This window comes from Passer domesticus, chromosome 30, assembly GCF_036417665.1.
Source record: "Passer domesticus isolate bPasDom1 chromosome 30, bPasDom1.hap1, whole genome shotgun sequence".
In the NCBI taxonomy this organism is placed as follows: Eukaryota; Metazoa; Chordata; class Aves; order Passeriformes; family Passeridae; genus Passer; species Passer domesticus.
The window spans coordinates 5,459,253-5,480,028 of NC_087503.1; the positions used below are offsets into that span (position 1 = coordinate 5,459,253).

The 20,776-nt window shown below is 51.2% G+C and overlaps 1 protein-coding gene across 1 annotated transcript; it reads right to left on the minus strand.

Moving 5' to 3' along the window:
* Positions 1-14,502: 14,502 nt before the first annotated feature.
* Positions 14,503-15,435, minus strand: LOC135287725 (olfactory receptor 14A16-like). Its single transcript, XM_064400936.1, has one exon. It carries the CDS (start codon positions 15,433-15,435, stop codon positions 14,503-14,505), a length of 933 nt encoding a protein of 310 aa, XP_064257006.1.
* Positions 15,436-20,776: the final 5,341 nt, after the last annotated feature.

Genomic DNA, 20,776 nt, shown 5'->3' on the forward strand with positions numbered 1-20,776 from the left:
GGGGAAGCCCTGGAAGGATCTCCTTCCCTTTCCCTGTGGCACAGAGGCAAATCCCATCCTCTCCTTGTTCTTCCTCCCCCAGACAAGGAGCTGAGGATGGAGACCAGGGAGGACAAATCCCCACGGCAGAACCTCATGGAAGAGGCCATTTTGAGTGGCTCCAAGGCACAGGAATCCAATGGGGAAGAAAAGACACAGAGATCCCATAAGATGAGGGGCTCCAAACCCAGCCCAGGGTACTCTGAGGAGGAAAGACACACCCTGGGCCAGGAAGGTGGAGAGAGCTTTAGCCAGAGCTCAGAGCTGGTGGTCCATGAGCAGCTTCATGATGGGGAGCAGCCCCACAAGTGCTTGGAGTGTGGGAAGAGCTTCAGGCAGAGCAGCAGCCTGATCCACCACCAGATGATCCACACTGGGGAATGGGCCTATGAGTGTGGGGAATGTGGGAAGGGCTTCAGCTACAGATCCACCCTTGTGACCCACCAACGCATCCACACTGGGGAGAGGCCCTACGAGTGTCCTGAGTGCCAGAAGAGGTTTCGGATCAGCTCAGATCTCCTCAGACACCAGCGGATTCACACCGATGAGAGGCCCTTCTGCTGCCCAGATTGTGGGAAGGGCTTCAAGCGCAATTCCCACCTCATCACCCACCAGCGCATCCACACTGGGGAGAGGCCCTACGAGTGCTGCATGTGTCAGAAGAGGTTTCAGACCAGCTCAAATCTCCACCTGCATGAGCGGATCTACAATGAGGAGAGGTCCTTCCGCTGCCCTGACTGCGGGAAGGGCTTCAAGCACAACTTCACCCTCGTAAGGCACCAGTGCATCCACACTGGGGAGAGGCCGTATGAGTGTGCCACGTGTGGGAAGGGATTCACCCAGAGCTCTGACTTGACCAGACACCAATAGAAGCACCAGTAAGGCAAGCCCTGCAAATGCCCCAACTTCAGGGAGAGCTTTGTGCCCTGCTCCAGCTTCATCCCTCATTGGAGGACCCATGTTGGGAAGAGCCATGGTGATCCATGTTCCCTGTGGTCCATGCTGGGAAGACACCTGTCTCTTTTCCTGCCCCTGCCAATGACATGATGTGGGATCAAAGAACATGAGGGTCTGGCCAGGGCCGTGTCATTACATTCACTCTCACCTCAAGTCATTGCCAGGGGCAGGAAAGTGTCTCTCTCTCTCCCTGAGGAGAAGATTGTCCTTTGCAGGGAGGAGGAAATTGTGGCCGGGAAGAGACAGTCCTTGTGTTGCAGTTTTCCCTTTTTCATATCCCTTCTGTTGTCAATATTATTTTTGTTACTTTTTGTTTTTTATCTCGTTGCTGTTCCCAATAAATTGTTCTTATCCCAGCCTGGGATCATTCCTTTTTGTGCTTTCCATGGAAGGCGGGAGGGCAGGGAGTGGCAGCGTGGTTTTAGCGGGAGCAGAAAATTGGGGAATCCCATTCCTAAACCCTGGCCCGTGGAAAGCGAGCATCCCAGCTGGGCCCAGCCCTGCTGGCCATGGCAACAGCCTTGGGAGCGGGTCCTTTGCCAAAGGTATAAAAGATTGGACAGGTGGAATTGAACCTTAATGCAATTTGTCCCACAGAATTAACAATGGAATACTAGATAAATTTATGTAAATACAGCTCTGATTGATTCTGATCATGACTAGACAGTATAGTTCGTTTACACCACAGACTAAATTTTATAAAATGAGTTATTTACTCCACTGTATCGGAGCTAAAACAATTATTAGATTATTCTGCTCTAGGAAGCAATTTTGAAGTGAACAGGGCCTTGCTGTAGTTGTTGGAGCCCGTAGCAGGCAGAGGAATTCTGTGCTTGGGGATGAGTGTGTTTCACTGGGTCAGGTTGTACAAAGCTCTTGCTCTGCATAATTCCTGAGATGGGGAATCCACTTCCCTGGAAGAACAGTTGCAGTTTTGTGCCATTCTCATAAATGTAAAATATTTTCTCCTTTAAACAATTGTAAATCTGCCCTCATTCAGCTCAAAGATACTGAGCCTTGTTCTGTCACTGCAAGATTTGGGAGAAAATAACTTTGACTACTTTTTTCATTTTCACAGACCTTGGAGAGGACCCAAAAACCTCTCAGGATATGTTTTGGAGGCCTCATCCCATAACCAGCAGGGAGAGGCGGCAGACTCTGGGCTCAGTGGTGTGGAGACTGAGGACAGAATAAGAGCAGCTGGGAGGGATTGAAGGGTGGTTTCAAACATCCTGGAGTTTTTCTTTATTGTGTAAAACAGCCAGAGAAAGAGATAATGGCACCAAGGGCAGCTGGGGAGGCCCAGACTGGACACCAGGAGAAAGGAATTTCCTTCCCAGGGCAAGGCTGTGGTGCAAGATATCCCCCATTCAGAGCCTGGAGCAGCCCAAGGCTTTGTGTGGGCAGAGGCAGGCAGGAGGCAGAGCTGTCAGCAAAGGAAGGGGCCAGCTGGTGGGAGAGCCGGGGGATGACGACAGCCTGCAGGGACAGAGGTGCAGGTTTGCTCAGCATCAGAGACCCCCTTCCCTTGCTTGTCCCCACCCGTCTTTACTTCCTCCAGTATTCTGCTCTACCTGGTATGTGGGGACCTTTCTCGGACCTGTCCTTCAATGGGACCCATTAACCTTCAAGAAAACTTCTGTGTTTCAATCTCACTTTGAGTTCTTCAGAATGTTTTTGAGCACACTCTGAGGGACTGAGTCTGATGCAAAGAGCACCAAAGCCCCAGAGGGTCATTCAAGTCCTTGTGCTGTGTCTGTGCTGCTGAGCTGGGCCGGGCTCCTGGCCCAGAGGCAGCTCCTGGCAAGAGCAGCGCTGCAGAGAGACAGCTCTGGCCAGGAGCAGCTCCTGTGCACAGCCCAGCAGGGCTGGGGCACTGCCAGGGCAGCTCAGGGACAGCAGCAGGGCACAGCCAGAGCTGACAGGGGCTCAGCACTGGCAGGGGCTGGGGGATGTCCCAGAGGGGGCTGTGTCACAGCGGCACCTCTCTGGCTGTGTCATGGAGGCACAGAGCAGCTGTGATGTCAGCAAGGGGCTGTGTGACTGCACAGAGTGGGCTGAGTGAGGTCCCGGGTTGGGCTATGACATCAGAGTTTGTTGTGTGAGGTCACTGAGCAGCTACAGCATCATAGAGGGGACTGTGTGACATCACAGAGCAGGCTGTGACATCATGGCATGGCTGTATGACATCACAGAACAGGCTGTGATGTGAAAGTGTGTGCTGTGACATTACAGAGTGGCAGTATCATATCATAGAGAGGGTTTTGTGACATCACTGAGGGAGTTGTGACATCGCAGAGCTGGCTGTGACATCACAGAACTGGCTGTGATGTCACAGCGTAGGATGTGAGGCCATGGAGGAGTCTCTGCCATCATGGAGGGTGACTCTGTGACATCAGAGAGTGGGTTGTGACATCACTGGGTGACTGAGTAACATCACAGAGCCAGCTGTGACATCACAGAACAGGCTGTGATGACACAGTGTGAGTTTGTGACATCACAGAGTCTTCTGTGACATCACAGTGCAGCTCTATGATATCACAGAGTGATATCCCAGTACTAGCCCTGTGATATCATGAGGGGGCTTTGTGACAGCACAGAGTAGGCTGTGACATCACAGAGGAGTTGTGTGTCATCACTGATTTGCCTGTGACATCACAGAGTAGGGTCTGTGACATCATAGACTGGATATCATAGAATGGGTTCTGCCATCACAGGGTATCTGTGTGACATTATAGAAGGACAGTGACCTCAGAGACCATGCTGTGACATCATAGAATGGCTGTGTGACATCCCAGGGTAGGTTGTGTAATCTCACAACATTAACTGTGACATCATAATGAGGGCTGTGACATCACAAATGGGCTGTGTGACATCACAGGGGCTGTGTGAGGTCACTGGCGAGGTCACTCTGCCCCAGCCCCCCTCACAGTTCCCCCAGAGCAGTCCAACCGTGCTCGTGCACAGCGGGGTCCCCTGTCCCCCCGGGTCCCCCCGCCCCGGGCGCCGCAGCCTCCCCCAGAGGATGTTCCACGAGACCGACCCCAGAGCCTGACACGGGGACGGGGGGCCGGGGCCCTGGGGGGTGGGACAGGGGGACAGGGACCCCCCGGCACCCAGAGCCTGGGCCAGGGCTCCTTCACCCTCTTACGATCGAGGGCTTGAGAACGCTGAAAAAATCCCCAGCAAGGGATCAGCAAAAACCAGATTTAATATTAAGGGACAGCACCACAAAGTTCCTTGGCAAGAGTCACTCTACTCCTGACTGGACACTTCAGGCACACCAGGGAAACAAAGCAACAACAAAACCAAACAAAATGCAGACAATCAAACCAGAAATGAACTGAGAACTGTCCCTGTGTGTGTGTGACACAAGGACAGTGAGGGCAAGGATAAAAGGAATAGGGCCTAAAAGCTGAACAGAGCACAAACTTAACAGGACTTAACTTATACCTTAACCTTAACTTCCACCTTCAACTTCACAATTTCACAAAAAGAACAGTAATTAACACTCTTTAACCTAACTTAAAACCTCTGACTTAGCAATTTAAGGGATGAATAATACTTAACAATATTTAACTTAGCTTTTAAATTATATTAAACATAACCTAGCAAAAGAACAACTCTAAGCAGCATTTAATGTCGTTTAGACCTTGTGACTTAACCTCACTTACAGGCCTGACTTGACTCAGCTATCCAAGGCACTCCAACCCCTCCAAGAGCAGCATTTCTGCCTCATTTCCCCAGCACAGGCACTCCTGTGTGCACACAGACACAAAGAGTCAGTGCAAGGCTCCTGTGAGAAATTCCCCTGAGGGCAGGAAATGCTCCCTGTGGATGCTTTGGCATCTCCCCAGTGGGTGAAGGGTTGAGCCTGGAGGAGTGGGGGGATCGGCCCAGGCTCCCTCGTTGTTCAGGATCCCCGAGTGCAGCAAACGGGAGAGTTCCCGGCTGGGAGAGGCCCCACTCAGAGGGAGTCGCTGGCCCAGGAGAGCTCCAAGGGGCTCCTTTTGCAGCGCTGTTTGTAGGGCCCCAAGAGAGGGGCTGCAGTCACAGCAATGGTTCATCCTGGCCGCACTTGGCATCAACAGCTTTCTTTGGCACTGTGAGAACAGGGATGTTGTGCCACTGAGGGAACAAAACCAGTTCCCAGGGATGCTCCTCCAGAAACCAGGAGCTGGTTGGGCAGCAGCAGTGCCTGGAGCAGACAGTGTTTGTGCTGAGCTGCAGAGGAGCTGAGCCCAGGGGCTGTTGGCCAAGGCCGAGGCCCAAGGAGCATTTCTCAGCTGGCAGGGTGGCCTGAGAAGGGGAGGGGGGAATGCAGCAGCACAGGGCCCATGGAAACAAGGGACCACGGTGACACTGTGGGGCATTGTGACATCAAGGGACCATTGTGATATTGTGGGGCATCATGGAAAATTGTGGAGATAATTGTGACGTTGCAAGGCCTCATGGAACCATGGAGAGACCATTAAGACTCTTCACAGCCTCATGGAAATAGGGGGCCATTGTGACATTGAGGGGATTCCTGGGATCATGGAGACCATTGTGACACTAAGAGGCCCCATGGAACAAGCAAAGCATTGTGACACTGTGAGGCCGCATGGAACCCGTGAGACCATTGTGACCCTGGGGGTCCCCACAGAACCAAGAGGATCATTGTGATACTGTGGGGCCTTGTGAAACCAGGAGGCCTTTGTGACACTGCAGGGCTGCATGGAACCAAAACTCCAGGGTGACACAGAGGGAACTCATGTCATTCGTTGTCCATTGTGACACTGTGGAGCCAGAGGAGACCATTGTGACACTGCAAAACCCCAGGGTCCAAAGGTCCATTGTGACATATCAGGGCTCATGGAACAGAGAAGCCACGTGACATTGTGGGGCCTGGGGAACCACAGAGACCACATTGTGACACTTCAAGGCCTCATGGAATCGCTGTGACCATCGTGACACGGCGGGGCCTTCTGGAACCAAGGGGCCATTGTGACATTGTGGGACCCCATTGAACCAAGGTGTTATTGTGACACTGCAAGGCCCCATAAAACCAAGGGGACACAGAACAGGTCTGGCTGGTTTGGCCTCTCATGGACTGCCTCACTGCTCCAGCTGACCTTGGCATGTTGAGGGTCTGTTCTCATCTGCTGCTGAAACACTGGTTCTCCATGCTCTCCTTCCTGTGGAAAAGCACTCTCCTTCTCCTACAGGCACATACAACCACAATTGGCATTTCACCTCCAAATTTCCTTATATCCAGGGATTGTTCCCATAGGAATATTGCCAGGACAAGTCTGGCTGGCAATGGTTTCATGAGGGTCACCTCTCACCTGTCCCCAAAACACTGGGAAAGGCTCTGTGCTTTATCATAGCATGGGTTCCCGCTGGGTAATTAATAATTAGCATTGACAACTCCATTATTCCAGAAGGCTGATCAATCACTTTAGTATACTATACTACACTATTAAGAAAAACCCATCGCCCTTGCAGGCTGTCCAATTCAGCTTTGACCAGATAGGTCAATTGAATCAAAGCACCATCACCAATGGCCAATCAAGAAATCACCCTTTGGTAAAAAAATCTCCATAACATATCCCACGTGTTCACAACAACAGGTGCAGGAAGTTAAGATAATAATTGTTTTTCATTATTTTCTCTGATCTTCTCACAGGCTTTCCCAGGATGATGCCTGGGACAGTTGTACCTGGTGCACGCTGTGGAGAGAGCTGCTGCAACAGTGCTTTCCTTGCTATGGGAAAGAACTGTCCTGTTTCTCCAGGCACCCATGGCCAAGACTGGGGCTCTGTCTCCAAAATTCCGTATATCCAAAGACTGTTCCCAGTCAAAATCCACCACTACTGACAAGTTTGGCTGGCCGTGGCCTACTGAGGTTTTCATGTGCTTTCCAAACATTGGGTCTCTGTCATTTCCTTCCTATGGAAAAGAACTGTCCTCATCCAGGTGCCCATGGCCAGAATTGTGTTTCCACCTCCAACACTGCATACCGTGACAGACTGGAGGAAATTGTTGGCTCAAAACATTTCATGTGTGGGGGAGGAAGGGGCAGGTCCAGACTTGCCCTGCCCTGGAACCCCAATCTCCCCCAGAGCCTCTATCCCTGCCCAGCAGTGGCTGCCAGTCCCTGGCACAGCATGGGCAATGCTCCACAGCCACCTCTGGAGCCCCCAGCCCAGCTCCTGAGTGACCAAATGAGCCCAAGTCCCACCTGGGGGAAGGGCCCAGGAAGACCAAGGGGTACTGAAGGCTGACCACAAGGCAAGCACACATCTTGACCCTACCTCCTTTTGGAATTTCCATCTGAACAGTGCTGGAATCCAGGAGTTGGTAGTTCTGTGTGTGTGCTTCTCTGCATCCTTTTTGTCTTTCTCTCTTTCTGTGTCTTCTTCTTCTGTTTCTGCGCTCCTGCAAATTTTGATTAACATTAAATTGAACAGGCTTAGAGTTTGTGAAGCTGAACGGGCCAAGTTAATGCTTTGAGAAGTGTTTTTTTTTGTTGATTGAATGTCTGTCATAGCTAGACATGAGAAGAATTTTAAAAAGTTATACAAAACTTTTTGTGTAACTGACAATCTGTTAAACCACTAAGATACTGAACACGTCTCTGTGAAACACAGATGTTAAAGATGACAAAACCCAAAAGCTCCTCTTTCTTTTCCAGTCAACAAAGAAACAGCAGGCCCAGCCCTGGCCCCCATCTGAACCAAACCAAACCAAGCAGCCCTGCCCCGGGCTGAGCCCCTTCCCCCCTCCCCAGGCCACCCCCCATGGGACCCATTCTGACCAAACCAAACCCAAACAACGACCAAACAGGAAAACAGAAGAGGCTGCAACACCCTAACCAGAACAAAGCCAGCCACAGCTGTGAAAATCTTACCATCAAGTCCCCTCCCCCAACACAACTAAAACCAAAAACCCCTACAACCCACAACCCCTACAAAATAGCTCAACAACTAAAATTAAACACAAAAAAACCCCCAAAAACCAACCATAAAAACAATCCTAACACAACCAAACCACAACTCCCACCACAAGTTACAGGCAGGTCAAGTGTTAACCCTTTCAATATTTCAATCCTCCCTTGAGTAAAAGAAAAAAGCAAAATACAAGCATATAAAAGAAAAACATGAAACCATTAAACTCAGTAAATAAGAAATTTAATCCCCATTTAAAAAGAAAAAAAAAAAACCCTTAATCTGAAAACTAAAATACTCTTATAAATTATAAAGAAAAAAACTTTTTCTTTAAATTACATAAAACGATTAAAAAAAATTTAAAATTAATATCAAAAACTACCACACTAAAATAAAAAAGTTAAAATAACTGTAATTTCATCGAAAGTTTAAACAGAAAAAGAAAGTAATCCATTACCCACAAGAGAAGATCTTTATTCCCAGAGATAAAAATAATTTTAGAAGTAAATAATGAAAACTTTTACCTTTAAAGAACTCATCTTTAAAACAATACCTTGTAGGTAGACATGGCCCATCAAGAAGCTGTAAAAAAAATTGTAGCAATAAAAACAACTTCACAATAATGAAGTTCCCCAGACAGCTGTTATCCATGACAAAATAAAGAACCCAAAAAACCTATATTTTCCTCTTGTAAAGAAAAAAAAAAGTGTTCTAAATAATTTATTTTAATTCTTATTAACTTTTTTCTCTTAGTTACTGGTATTAAAATTTTTTTATACCCTTTTAAAATTTTAAGCCTAGTTTACATTTCTCCTAATCCTATCTCACAAAAAAATTAATACATAAATAATTAACTTACACTGAAACACAACAAAGTTATCAATACATTAATTAAGAAAACTCAAAATTAGAAAAATCTTAAATTAACACACCAAAACCACTATAAGGTCATAATAAACCTTTTGCCAAAATTTCTCTGATTTTCTAAAGTTGCCAGTAAAGACTGGTATTTCTCCAGTGCATCCAACTCAGAGGACACAAACAATTGCAATTCCTTTTAATGTCTCCTTGAGAGAGTTGTCTGGGGGATGGGAGTCAGGGCTTGTCTGTCCTGCTTGGCACAGCCCAGGCAGGGCTTTCCCAGCCACATTCCACACTCCATTGCCCAGCTGGAGCCGCTGGTGCCTCTGAGTTCTGCTGGCCCAGCCCCAGGGACGCTCTCCTTGTCTGCCCATTCCCCCACGGTCTCTGGGCAGGGATGGCCTCAGTGGGGGCTGCTGACATCCTCAGCAACTTGGAGGCTGCTGCTGGATTTCACTGCTCCAGAGGCTTGTTCAGCCTTCAGCCTTTCAGTGCAGGAATTCAGTGTCCCAGGGCTCGTTAACATTCAGAACGCCTTAACAAGCCAAGCCTCTGGGAATAATTTTTTCAAATCAATTTTTTCAAATAAAACTTTCAAATAATTTCTGGTCAATCAGAATAATTTCTGGAGTGTATTAAAACTGAAGAGATTCTATTTTAAAAGAGTGAGAAAATAATTTTTAGGTCCTGTTTAGGTTTCTTTACTTCTAATAAATTGATACGTGCAATCTCCAATTGGCACTGAATCCAAGTACCTCCTCATGCAGTCTGAATAGATATGAAAATCAAGACCCTCCATGGCTGACAATCAATCAGACTCTGTCCCTACCCCCACCCCACCATTTCCCCCATCCAAGCCCTGGCACTCAGAGCAGCCTTGTGCAAATCTCAGCTCCCTCCAGCCCAGGCTGCACCTGCAGCTTTCAGCTCCTTGGCTCCAATTACTACCTGCTTTCCTTGGAGAAGGAGCTGCCCCAGACACAGAGGGATGTTCATTTCTTGTCAGCCAACAAAGCCAAGGGAAGGCACAGCTCCATCAAATGCAAAAGTCATTCTTCTCCCTGGCTCTGCCCTGCCCCTGATCCCCACAGCCTGTCCTGTTTCCTTCATCCCTCCTTTGCTAGGCACTTTCTGGGACAAGGGAGCTCTGCTCTGGCTATGGAGGGAGGTCCAAGTGCAGCCACTGGAGTGGGAGGCACAACTCATCAGGTTTGTGCCCTTTGAGGGACCAGGAACTGGTGAGACTCAGAGGCACATAAAGGTTTCTCTTCATAACCAACATAAAAATGTGAACATGATAAAATTTATGAAACAGCAAAACACTTTCCTCAGCTCCTTGTGATATCCCAGAAACATCTGACATGTCCACCATCCACAAGGGATTGCCATACAGGAAGGATTTTAGAGAAAGACATAAGAAGAGGTGATAGAAAAGATAAAACTACAACTAAGATGTTGAAAAAGGAGGTATTTAAACTTCTGAAAGATTGGGATACTCCCCAAGTATCCCAAAGAACCTCAAAGCATGAAGCCAGTCAAGGGAGATGCATTGGAATGACCAGAGAACATCTGGAGGAGGAAAACTGGGAGCAAGAGGAAGGACAAAGATCCAGCTGCACTAAATGAAGAGATGTCGTTAGACATGGCCATTTAAACAAAAGAGCTGGAAACACCTTAAGGAAGGTGGTCATGTAATATTAGAGTGAAGGTTAGTGGCAAAAGTAGAGGGGAAGATCAGTATTTTTTGTCCTGCCATCAGGAGAAGAATCCATGAGATCCAGGAAATTCCTGTTCCTCCCAGGAAAACTTTGCCATTTTTTCAAAACTCCAATGACCCAGATAAAAAAGATTTGCAAGTATATTATGAAAGTAATAGGTATTAAAACCTGTGCCCCTTTCCAGGCAGACATCAGTTGTGTGCCCATGAACAGGCAGTGCCACTTGTGCCCTGAGGTGCCCAGCTGGGATTGGATCTCTCCGAGAGAACCTGAGGGAGAGCAGAGCACCTTGCAAGCTGCAGGTCCCTGACAGCCCTGCAGGGCTCCTGTCCCATCAACATCTGCTCTGCTCCAGTCTGAAACGGGGCCCAGCATGATGCTGGGATCATCAGAGAGCTGAGGGGTGTGCTGGAATTCCATGCTCTCCCCATCCTGCAGCAGCCCTGCATTTCCCTGCTCCAGCCCTGGTCTCCAGCACAGCCATGGAGGCTCTTTGGGCTCCTGACTGTTCCTGCAGCCCCCAAGGGCAGCTGAGCTCTGCCTGTGGCACAGTCAGCCCTGGCCAGCACAGGCCATGCTCAGCAATTGCTTGTGTGTGCCTGGCCTTGCTGTCAGCCCCGGCAGTGGCTGCGTGGCCCCTTGGTGGCCCTGTGCTGGCCCAGCCATGGTGGCCCAGCCCCTCTGCAGGCCCAGCCCAGGCCAGGAGAATTGCGGCTGGGAATGGCCCCTGTGCCGTGGTGCCCACAGCAGCCTTGGGGCTCTGTGCCCCATGGCCTCCCTGCTGGGCAGCCTCTGCCAGCTCCTGCACAGCCCCTGGCACCTGTGGGCCTGCACAGACAGCCCTGCCCAGGGCTCTGCCGGCCTCTGGGCCAGCAGAGAGGCCGGCCAGGGCTGACCATGGCCGGGAACAGGCCCTGAGCCCCGCAGGAGGATGGAGCTGGGCCACAGCCAAACTCAGCCCAGGGCAAAGCTGGGCTCAGCAGCCAGGGCTGCCAAGGGCTGGGGACAGAGGCTGGCTGTGAAAAATGTCCTGGGCCCCCTCCCTGCTCTCTCCGTGCCCCCAAGGGCACAGAGCAGCCTCCTCTCTGGGGCACTTGCCTGTTTTCAATGCCTTGCACAGGCGCTGGCCCTGCCCCACAAGGCCTGGGCTGAGTCCTGCCCCTGCACGCTCAGCCAGGCTGAGATGGACACTGATGGTTTCTGGGGCAGGCTCTCTGAGCCCAGCCCAGCTCCCTGCAAGCTCTGCCAGCTGCCCTGAGCTCTGGGCAGCACCAAGGGCCTCTCCCCAGCCCAGCCCAGCCGGCTCTGGCCCCACAGCTCTGCTCAGCCCAGGCTGCTCTGGCCACTGGCCCCACGGCCTCAGCCCCTGCCAAGGGCACAGCAGCAGCTGCAGCTCACACAGGACTCTGCCCCAGCCATGGCGGAAGGTGCTGGGCAAGGCCAAAGGAGGCTCCCTGGCTGCCCTGCTCCCCTCTGGCTCAGGTGCTGAGAGCTCTGCAGCCCCTGCTGCCATCCCATGTGCCCAGGGCAGCACAAGAGCCCCGGCCTTGGGGCCCTCAAGAGCTGCTCCTGCTCCAGGCCCAGGGCCCATCCCAAAGCTGGGGCAGCCACAAAGCTGTGCCCATTTCAGTTCATTGCTGCTCTGATGGGGATGGATCCTCAGCCACTTGGAGGTTGATGATGAATTTTCCTACTCCCAAGGCCTCTTCTTTCTTGAGCTCTTCAGTTCAGGAATTCAGTGAGAAAAGCTCATAAACCTTTGTTCAACATGCCCAAAGAAGAAAAGCCATTTGGCATAACAGAAGTTTTCAAGTTTTCTGTAATTAATTAGACAGATATCTGAAGTGTATTCAAAGTGTATATACTGTCTTGAAAACAATGCAGAGAGAACAGTTTGTTCTGTTTAATTTTTTTTCCTGTTTATAGATTGATATCAGCAATGTCCAGTTGATATTGACCCCCAGCACCTTCTAATGCAGACTGAATAGATATGAAAATCAAGACCCCTCATGGCTGAGCGTCAATCAGACTGTGTCTCCTGCCCCCTCCCGACCATTTCCATCATCCAACCCCTGGCACTCCTATGGACCAGGAATGGTGTCACCAGCAGGACCAGGAGAGCAATTCTTCCCCTGTGCTGGGCGCTGGTTGGGCAGCACCTCGGGTGCTGTGTCCAGTTCTGGGACCCCAAATTTAGCAAGAACGTGGAGGGGCTGGAGTGTGTCCAGAGAAGGGCAACAAGGCTGGTGAAGGGTCTGGAGCACAAGTCCTGTGAAGAGAGGCTGAGGGAGCTGGGGTTGTTTATCCTGGAGAAGAGGAGGCCCGGGGGAGACAAGGCAGTGTCAGGGCACAGGTTGGACTTGATGATCTCCAAGGTCTTTTCCAACCTGGCTGATTCTGGGATTCTCTGAAACCACCCTTGGAGCACTTGCAGGATGAGCCCTGGGCCTCCTCTTCAGAAGCTCCAGCAGCCCAGGTGCCTCAGCTTCTCCTGCCAGCCCCAAAGCCCATCCTGTCAGTCCTGCAGAGCCTCTGCAGCTCCTCCTCATTGCTCAGAACAGGGAGCCCCACAGGCAGACACAGCAGCCCAGATGTGCCCCCCTGGCCTGGGGTGCCTCTGGCAAGGGAGCAGCACCAGGCACTGCAGGAGCCTGCAGACAATTCCTGCAGCACTTGGAGGATGATCCTGCTGCCCAAGGGATGTTCCCATGGAGCCAAGTCAGGAACTGCAATGGGGAGTGGGGCCAGAGAGGAAAGGGCAAACAGGGATGGGCTGTTTGCAGGGGACAGAACGGGAGTGGGCAAGAGGAAGAAATTTGTAGCAGGGAACATGAAGAAAGCAAAGGTGATGTAAACAAAAATGCTCAGGGCAGTTCAGGGGTGGCTGCCAGGCAGCCCTGGCTCTCAGCAACAGCGTCTGCAGTGGCACAGGAAACTCCCAGCTGATGGGAACAAATTTTCTGGCTGACTGCAGAGGCCAGGACAAAGCTGAGTGGTTTCCCTGGTGTCCCCCAGCCCTTGCTGGCCCCAGGAGCTGATGGCATTTGTGCTCCCTCAGGTTCATGTCCCCACAGCAACAGCATGGGGGTGCTCCCGCCTGCTCTGTGCAATGCAAACAGGGGCTCCTGAGCCAGTGCTGCCGTGGCTGTGCCTGCAAGGATGCGGTACCTCTGTGAGCTGGGGGAGAGGCCAGGGCTGAAGAGGGGGGATGTTGTTGGCAGCTCCATGAGGATGCTCTGGGACGCTGCCCTGGGCTGTGCAGCGCCCTGGGGATGGATCAGTCCCTGCTCTGCTGCTCCTTCCCGTCTCCCCCAGGGCCCTTGCAGAGCCCCAGCCATGCTGTTTGCCCCCAGCCTGCCCACGGCCAGCCTGGGGCTGCTCACCCTGGGGCTTTTCTGTGCTGAGCATTGGCCTGGCCGTGTTCTTGAGAGAGCCTGGGCAAGGAGCCTGCAGCCCCCAGGGCCTGGCCTGAGGCATCAGCCCTGCCCCAGCAGTGCCCATGGCCTGTCCCTGCTGCAGCCCCGGCACTGCCACCCCCAGGACTGTGCCCGGCCCCGAGAGCACTCAGGCCCTGCAGCAACACCAGGGCCACCAGGGCAGCGGGGCAGGGCCACGGCAGCAGCACTGGCAACACCAAGTGCTGCTGCTGCTGCTGGGCACAGCTGCTGTGCCAGCACTGATCTGCCCCAGCTCTGCACACAGACATTGCTGCTGCACATCCAGAGAAGGTAACAAAAGGGCATCTCTGCAGAAAACTCTGTTGGGAGATCGTGTATTTCCTTCAAAGCCTCCAGGAACGCAGCTCATCATTGACGCAGTCTATGTCAATGCCACAGAGGAGGTGGAGAGAAACAAAATGAGAACTGGCACAGAAAATGACATTTATTTGTGGTCAATACAGAAAATGTAAAACAAAGGACAAATCTCCATAACCAAGCCAACAAGAAATATCAAAGATGACTTTTATTACAAGTAATTTGCAGAAATTGGCCAGCAGTTTAATGTTTGTGAAAGCATCCAGTCATCAGTCTCCACACTGCAGCCTTGAGCTCCTGGTTCCTTAGGCTGTAGATGAGGGGGTTCAGGGCTGGAGGCACCACCGAGTACAGAACTGACAGGGCCAGATCCAGGGATGGGGAGGAAATGGAGGGGGGCTTCAGGTAGGTCAAAAATGAGGTGATGATGAACAGGGAGAGCACGGCCAGGTGAGGGAGGCAGGTGGAAAAGGCTTTGTGCCGTCCGTGCTCAGAGGGGATCCTCAGCACAGCCCTGAAGATCTGCACATAGGAGAAAACAATGAATGCAAAACAACCAAATAGCAAACAGGCACCAAGAGCAAGAAGGCCAAGTTCCCTGAGATAGGAGTGTGAGCAGGAGAGCTTGAGGATCTGAGGCACCTCACAGAAGAACTGGCCCAGGGCATTGCCATGGCACAGGGGCAGGGAAAATGTATTGGCTGTGTGCAGCAGTGAATAGAGAAAGGCACTGGCCCAGGCAGCTGCTGCCATGTGGGCACAAGCTCTGCTGCCCAGGAGGGTTCTGTAGTGCAGGGGTTTGCAGATGGACACGTAGCGGTCGTAGCACATGATGGTCAGGAGGGAAAACTCTGCTCCAATGAAGAAGATAAGGAGAAATATCTGTGCAGCACATCCTGTGTAGGAGATGTTCCTGGTGTCCCAGAGGGAATTGTGCATGGCTTTGGGGACAGTGGTGCAGATGGAGCCCAGGTCGCTGAGGGCCAGGTTGAGCAGGAAGAAGAACATGGGCGTGTGCAGGTGGTGGCCGCAGGCTACGGCGCTGATGATGAGGCCGTTGGCCAGGAGGGCAGCCAGGGAGATGCCCAGCAAGAGGCAGAAGTGCAGGAGCTGCAGCTGCCGCGTGTCTGCCAGTGCCAGCAGGAGGAAGTGGCTGATGGAGCTGCTGTTGGACATTTGCAGTGTTTTGGCATAAGCATCTTTAAAGAAAGTAATAATGGAATAGTTAGGTTTGGAGATGACTTTTAAATATCCCAGCACAGCTTGGGAGCATTTTCCCCCACTGCCTGCCCAGGGCTCTGCTGCCTGGAGCTGTCCCTGCCAGCTGCTTCCCTGTGCCCAGGGCTGGGCCCTGCCAGTGCTGCCAGAGCCCAGCCCAGCCCTGGGGGCTCAGCTCTGCCCTGCAGACCCCTCCCAGCTCTGGCACTGCCCAGGGGCAGCTCTGGCTCTGCAGGCTGTGACGGCAATGTCAAAGCAAACCAAGTAGGCTAGAAAAGCGACACTGATGCTGCCTGTGCTGATTTCTGTCGTTGCCTAGTTAATAACTATCTGAGAGAAAAGATTTTTATTTTTCTCACCCTGAACTGAGAGATGAATATCTGTGTGCAATTTCCCATCCAGGCAACAAGAGCAGTAGATTAAAATTGCAGCATTTTCTCTTTTATGCAGCCCCTTCTCGCTCTGGTTCTTTTATAACCTCATTCAAAATGTTCTGCAGTTAAATGGCATGCTGGGAGCAGTCCTGAACAATGCAGCATTCTCCCCAGAAAAGTAGAACATTTCCAAGCCTTACCAGCTGTCTCCTTCCCCCCCAGATCTTGTCCCCCAGTGCTGGGAGCAGCTCCCCGGGCCGGCTGAGAGCTGTCCCTGGCAGGCAGCAGAGTCCCTGCCCCAGCACAGCGCCCTGGGCTGCAGGTGCCTGCTCTGCAGGACAGCCCTGGGCACCCCTGGCTGCTCTGCACAAGAGAGAATCAGAGAATGTACTCACAGGGTCTGTAGGCATTGGGATGTTCCAGCTTTAAGAGATGGCTCCAGGAGCTGCAGCTGCATTGTCCTGCAGCCAGAGGTTCCTGTGCCAAGGGCTGGCAGTGATTCTGCCCCAGGCACTTCTCAGCACCTTCCCAGCCCTGACTGATTGAAGCTCTCTGTGCCTCTGGGCTGTGCCCGGGCTGACTGCAGGCAGTGCCCCAGCCCTGCTGGGCTGGCAGAAGAGCTGCTCATCAAGAGAAATGTGCTTTTGAAGCTCTTCTTGCTTACCAGGAGCTGCCTCTGTGCCAGGAGCCCAGCCCAGCTCAGCAGCACAGACTCAGCACCAGGACTTTAATGACCCTCTGGGGCTTTGTGCTCAGGCCCTGAACATCAGTCCCTGAGAGGCAGCTGAAGAAACCTCTCCAGAACTCCAAGTCACAATCCAACTCCAAAGTTTCTTGGACTTTTAATGGGTCCCACTGAGAGACACAACTGAGAAAGTGTCCCCAGGCCCCAGGCAAGGCAGAGAACTGGAGGCACTGATGACAGGTGGGGACAAAGAGAAGCCAAGTCTTGGTGGCCTGGGGCACAGCAGGGTCTGTGCCAGCAAGGGCTGGGAGGAGACACCTTGTCCTGAGGCCCTGGGGCCTCCTGGCACAGCCCCAGCCAGGCTGGGCACTGTCAGCCCCTTGTCCTGCCCTCAGCATCCCCCCCTAGCCCACATCCCAGTGGCCTCAAGGATCTGCTGGAAGGAGTCCCTGGGGAGCCTTGCTCAGCAATGGCCCTGGGGGCTCCTGAATGCTCCCAGGGACTGCAGGTTTTTCAAAGGACTTAGGGTTTTGCTTTTGGCTTGGACTCCCTGAGAGCTTTGTACAATCATGGCCTCCAATTATCTGCTGTAATTAGTCCCTGGAGAGGCTTTATCAGTAACAACACCCAGTGGGGCTCATTAATGCTTCAAGGTACTTCAGTTATTTGAAGGTACTTGGTGTTTCCCTTTGATACAGACTCTGGGAGAGGTTTCTGCAATCATGGCCCCAATTATCTGCTTTAACGAGTCCCCTGAGAGCTTTGTACTGACACTCAGTGGGGCTCATTAATACTTTGAGATACTAACATTTTTTAAAGTACTTTGAATTTTCCTTTTCACACTGAGTCTTTGAGAAGTTTTTGTGCCATCCTGGCTTCCAGCTCTCTCCTCCAAGGAGTCCATGAGGAGCCTGTGTTGGGGATGGACCTCATTGGGCCCATTCATGCCTTGACACACTTTGGGGTTTTCTTCTGACTTGGACTCCTGGACAGGTTTGTACAATCTCCTCTCAGGCCCTGACGTTCCAGGGCTCAGCTCTAAATGCACCATGGGGCTTGTTAGCATCAGGCAACTCCTGCCAAACCATGGCTCAGCCTTGATTTCCCTCTAGTCTAGTGTTGTTCATCAGGTAGTTTTCCTCTTGGAGAAATATTTCAAAAATTTTCTAGTAAACATATATTCCTATTTTCAAGGATGTCTTTTATTATTTTTCTTATTACACAAGAGGTGATTGCAGCATTCTGTGACTGATATTGATCCAGGGACTCTCCTGAGGAGGTCTGGCCAGGTCAGAGAAGCTGTGCCTTGAGCTTTGACCCAGTGTCAACAACTTTGCTCCACATTCCCCATCCCCATCCTGTCTCTCCTCACTCACTTGGGATCTGCTTTGCTTGGAGGTCTGACTGCACACAGCCAAAGAGGGGGTTTGTCTTTTTAATTCTTTGAAGCAACCTAAAACTCTTGAGTTTCTCTGTTGGAAACATAGACCCTCCTCAAGGCTGTGCCAAGCCCAAGGTGCCACCAAGGTGCCACCAAGGCCGCTGCAGGCCTGCCCTGTGCCAGCTGTGAGGGTGAGTCATCATCCCAACCTGCACTGGGCCATTACAAAATGAGAAATTATGCTTAGTTTGGTGTTGATTTCTGTTGGGGACCGGATACCCCCCTTCCCCAGAGACAATATTTTCTAAAATGTCCTTGTTGACCACATCAGAAACATATTTTTGGGCCGTCTAATTGTTGCTGAGGCCCCTTAAAGGGAATGGCATGGCCACTAGGGCCTCTGCAACTCCTTGCCCAATGGCCTGGGCTTGTACGGCCGCTACGTGTTCTGCTGTCCTGAGGCAATTACAGCCTCAATCATCTGCAGGAGTGTGGGTTCCATCTCTAGTGGAAGGGCACGCAGCCCTTTCTTACATTCCAGGTTGGCTTTGGCTACCCCCAATGAGTTTAGTAACTCATTTTGAGTCTTTTCATCCTGGACTTGTTTCTCTAGTGCCTGTTTAAGGCAATCAATCAATTTCATGCAGGGCTCTCCGGGTTCTTGTCTTATGTTTACATAGTCCAAACTGGGGGTGCTACCATCCGGTACGTGGATTAAAGCTTTCAAAGCCATCTCTTTTCTATCGTCCAATACTTCTCTGGGGATACCTGCTGCTTGATCATCTGGCAGGCTGTGTTGTCCTTTTCCAGCTAGATGGCTGATTGTCAATTGCGCCCTTGCCTCATTATTAGCATAGTCTGCTATTAATTGATTTAGTAAACACTTCCACCCCCCTTTCCCACAGGGTGTATTCTGTAGGTGATAAAAACATGGTCATAATATATTTTAAATCAGAGGGGGTTACATGTGCTGTAAACATGGCCCTCATTAGGCCATTGAAACAAGGTGAGTCCTGCCTCTAGTCTTTAGCTGCCCTGCACAGCTCCTTGATTTCCCCGTAAACCAATGGCTGATACCTGAGATTCTGCTCCCTTCTTCCATCATGTCCTGGGGCAATGAGGAGTTTCAAGACTATTTGCCAGTCTCCTTCCTTAACTGCTTCCTTCCAGATCCTTTCCCAGGGATCTTCTAGGGTTGAGGGGAGAGGTGGCTCTGGGGAATCCAAACTGTCTTCTGGGGAGGAAGAATAACTTGGAGCAGAAACACTTGGATTAGAAATAGTGTGACAGTTTGGCTTAGTATCTTTGACCATGGGGTTTATATTGTTGCCAGAGGGTGAGTAAAGGGCGCTGCCATTTTGTCATTTTCTGGAGCTGTGGCCCAGGGTGGAGGTGGAATGAATGACAGTGGAGGCGTGACCTGCAGGCACAGGGGTGGAGTCTGGAGGTTCGTTCAGAGTGGAAGAGAAGGTTGTGGTAGCAGGAGGTGGAGGAGCCAAGATGGAGGGAGGATGGCCAGGCTCCCGAGCCACATTCGGGCTTCTTCCATCTTGGGTCTCCAGGGCACAATGCTCCAAGACAACGTGGCCATTGCCATCTTGCACCATCATGGAAAGTCCAAGAAAGGCAGGTTTCAGGGGAGTGCCTGGTTTAGGAGTGACTGATGGATCAAGTTTTCAACACACAGCTTGCTGGTGAAGGGTCTCAAGGATGGTGTAGAAGAAGGGGAGCATGCAGGTTGCAGTGGGGTCCCTTTTGATTGAAAGGTTGTACAATTTAAATCCCACAGAGTCACAAAATTCAGTGGTATGGATTTCGTCAGCAATTTCCCAGTGTCTGGAAAATTTTGAATGATCCACCTCACAATTGATTTTAATTTGTTCTTTGAAAATATTTTGTCATGATCAGTGAGAATTAACTTGAAGTGTCCATATAAGCTGCTTTCTACATTGGACAACTGACCACCCATTTTTGTCCCTCTCCTTGGGGGGGAACAGCCACTGGAACGCCCCAAATCAATTATGGGATGTGGATCCGTATTTTAAAAACACGGTGGCAAAATGGATAATAAATGTCCTGCATTTTCCCAAACCCACCTGCAATCCTCCACAGGAGGAAACCGTCATCATCCCCACCCATGCTGGCTCAGGTCCCTCAAAGTGATGGGAAATCCACTGGGCCAGGCACAATCCACAATCCCGGGGAGCTCTGGCCTATCTCTCAGCTAACCCCAGCTGACGCAACTGAATGTCAGGGTCCCTGCTCAGGGGCTAGATGTCGCAGTGAGGGTGGCTGCGACAAAACTCTCTGGTTCCCTGACTTAAGAGTGAAGTTGGTGAAAATGAAAAGGAGCGGGTTCAATGGAGTTGCCCAAAAAGAACTCCAATAATGGGGTGAAAAACAAAAAACATGGAGAAGTCAAGCCCAGTATGAGGGGAAGATCCAAAGACCTGAGACAAAGCAACAATACATACACTTGGGGGTGGAACACTCTAGAACAGTACCCATATAGGGGAAACAAGTAAGCAGTAGGGAAGCAGAACTTGGACAACTTAGCATAACAACACTAAAGACTTATGGGAGAATTCCCAAGCTCATCCTAAGTTAAACGAATGACTCCCAGGACTTGAAACTCATTCCTGGTTCTTCCAGGACAAAATCTGGCTGACTCTGTGTTACAGCCGGGCTAACTCCCACACTGCTGCTTTGCACTGGCCCCTGGGGACCATGGGGCCCAACAGAGCCACAGTGATGTCCTTGGTTCCACAAGGCTCCAGAGTGTCACAATGGTCCCTTGGATCCATGGTGCTCTGCAGTGTCACAATGGCCCCTTCATTTCAGAATGCCACAAAGTGTCAC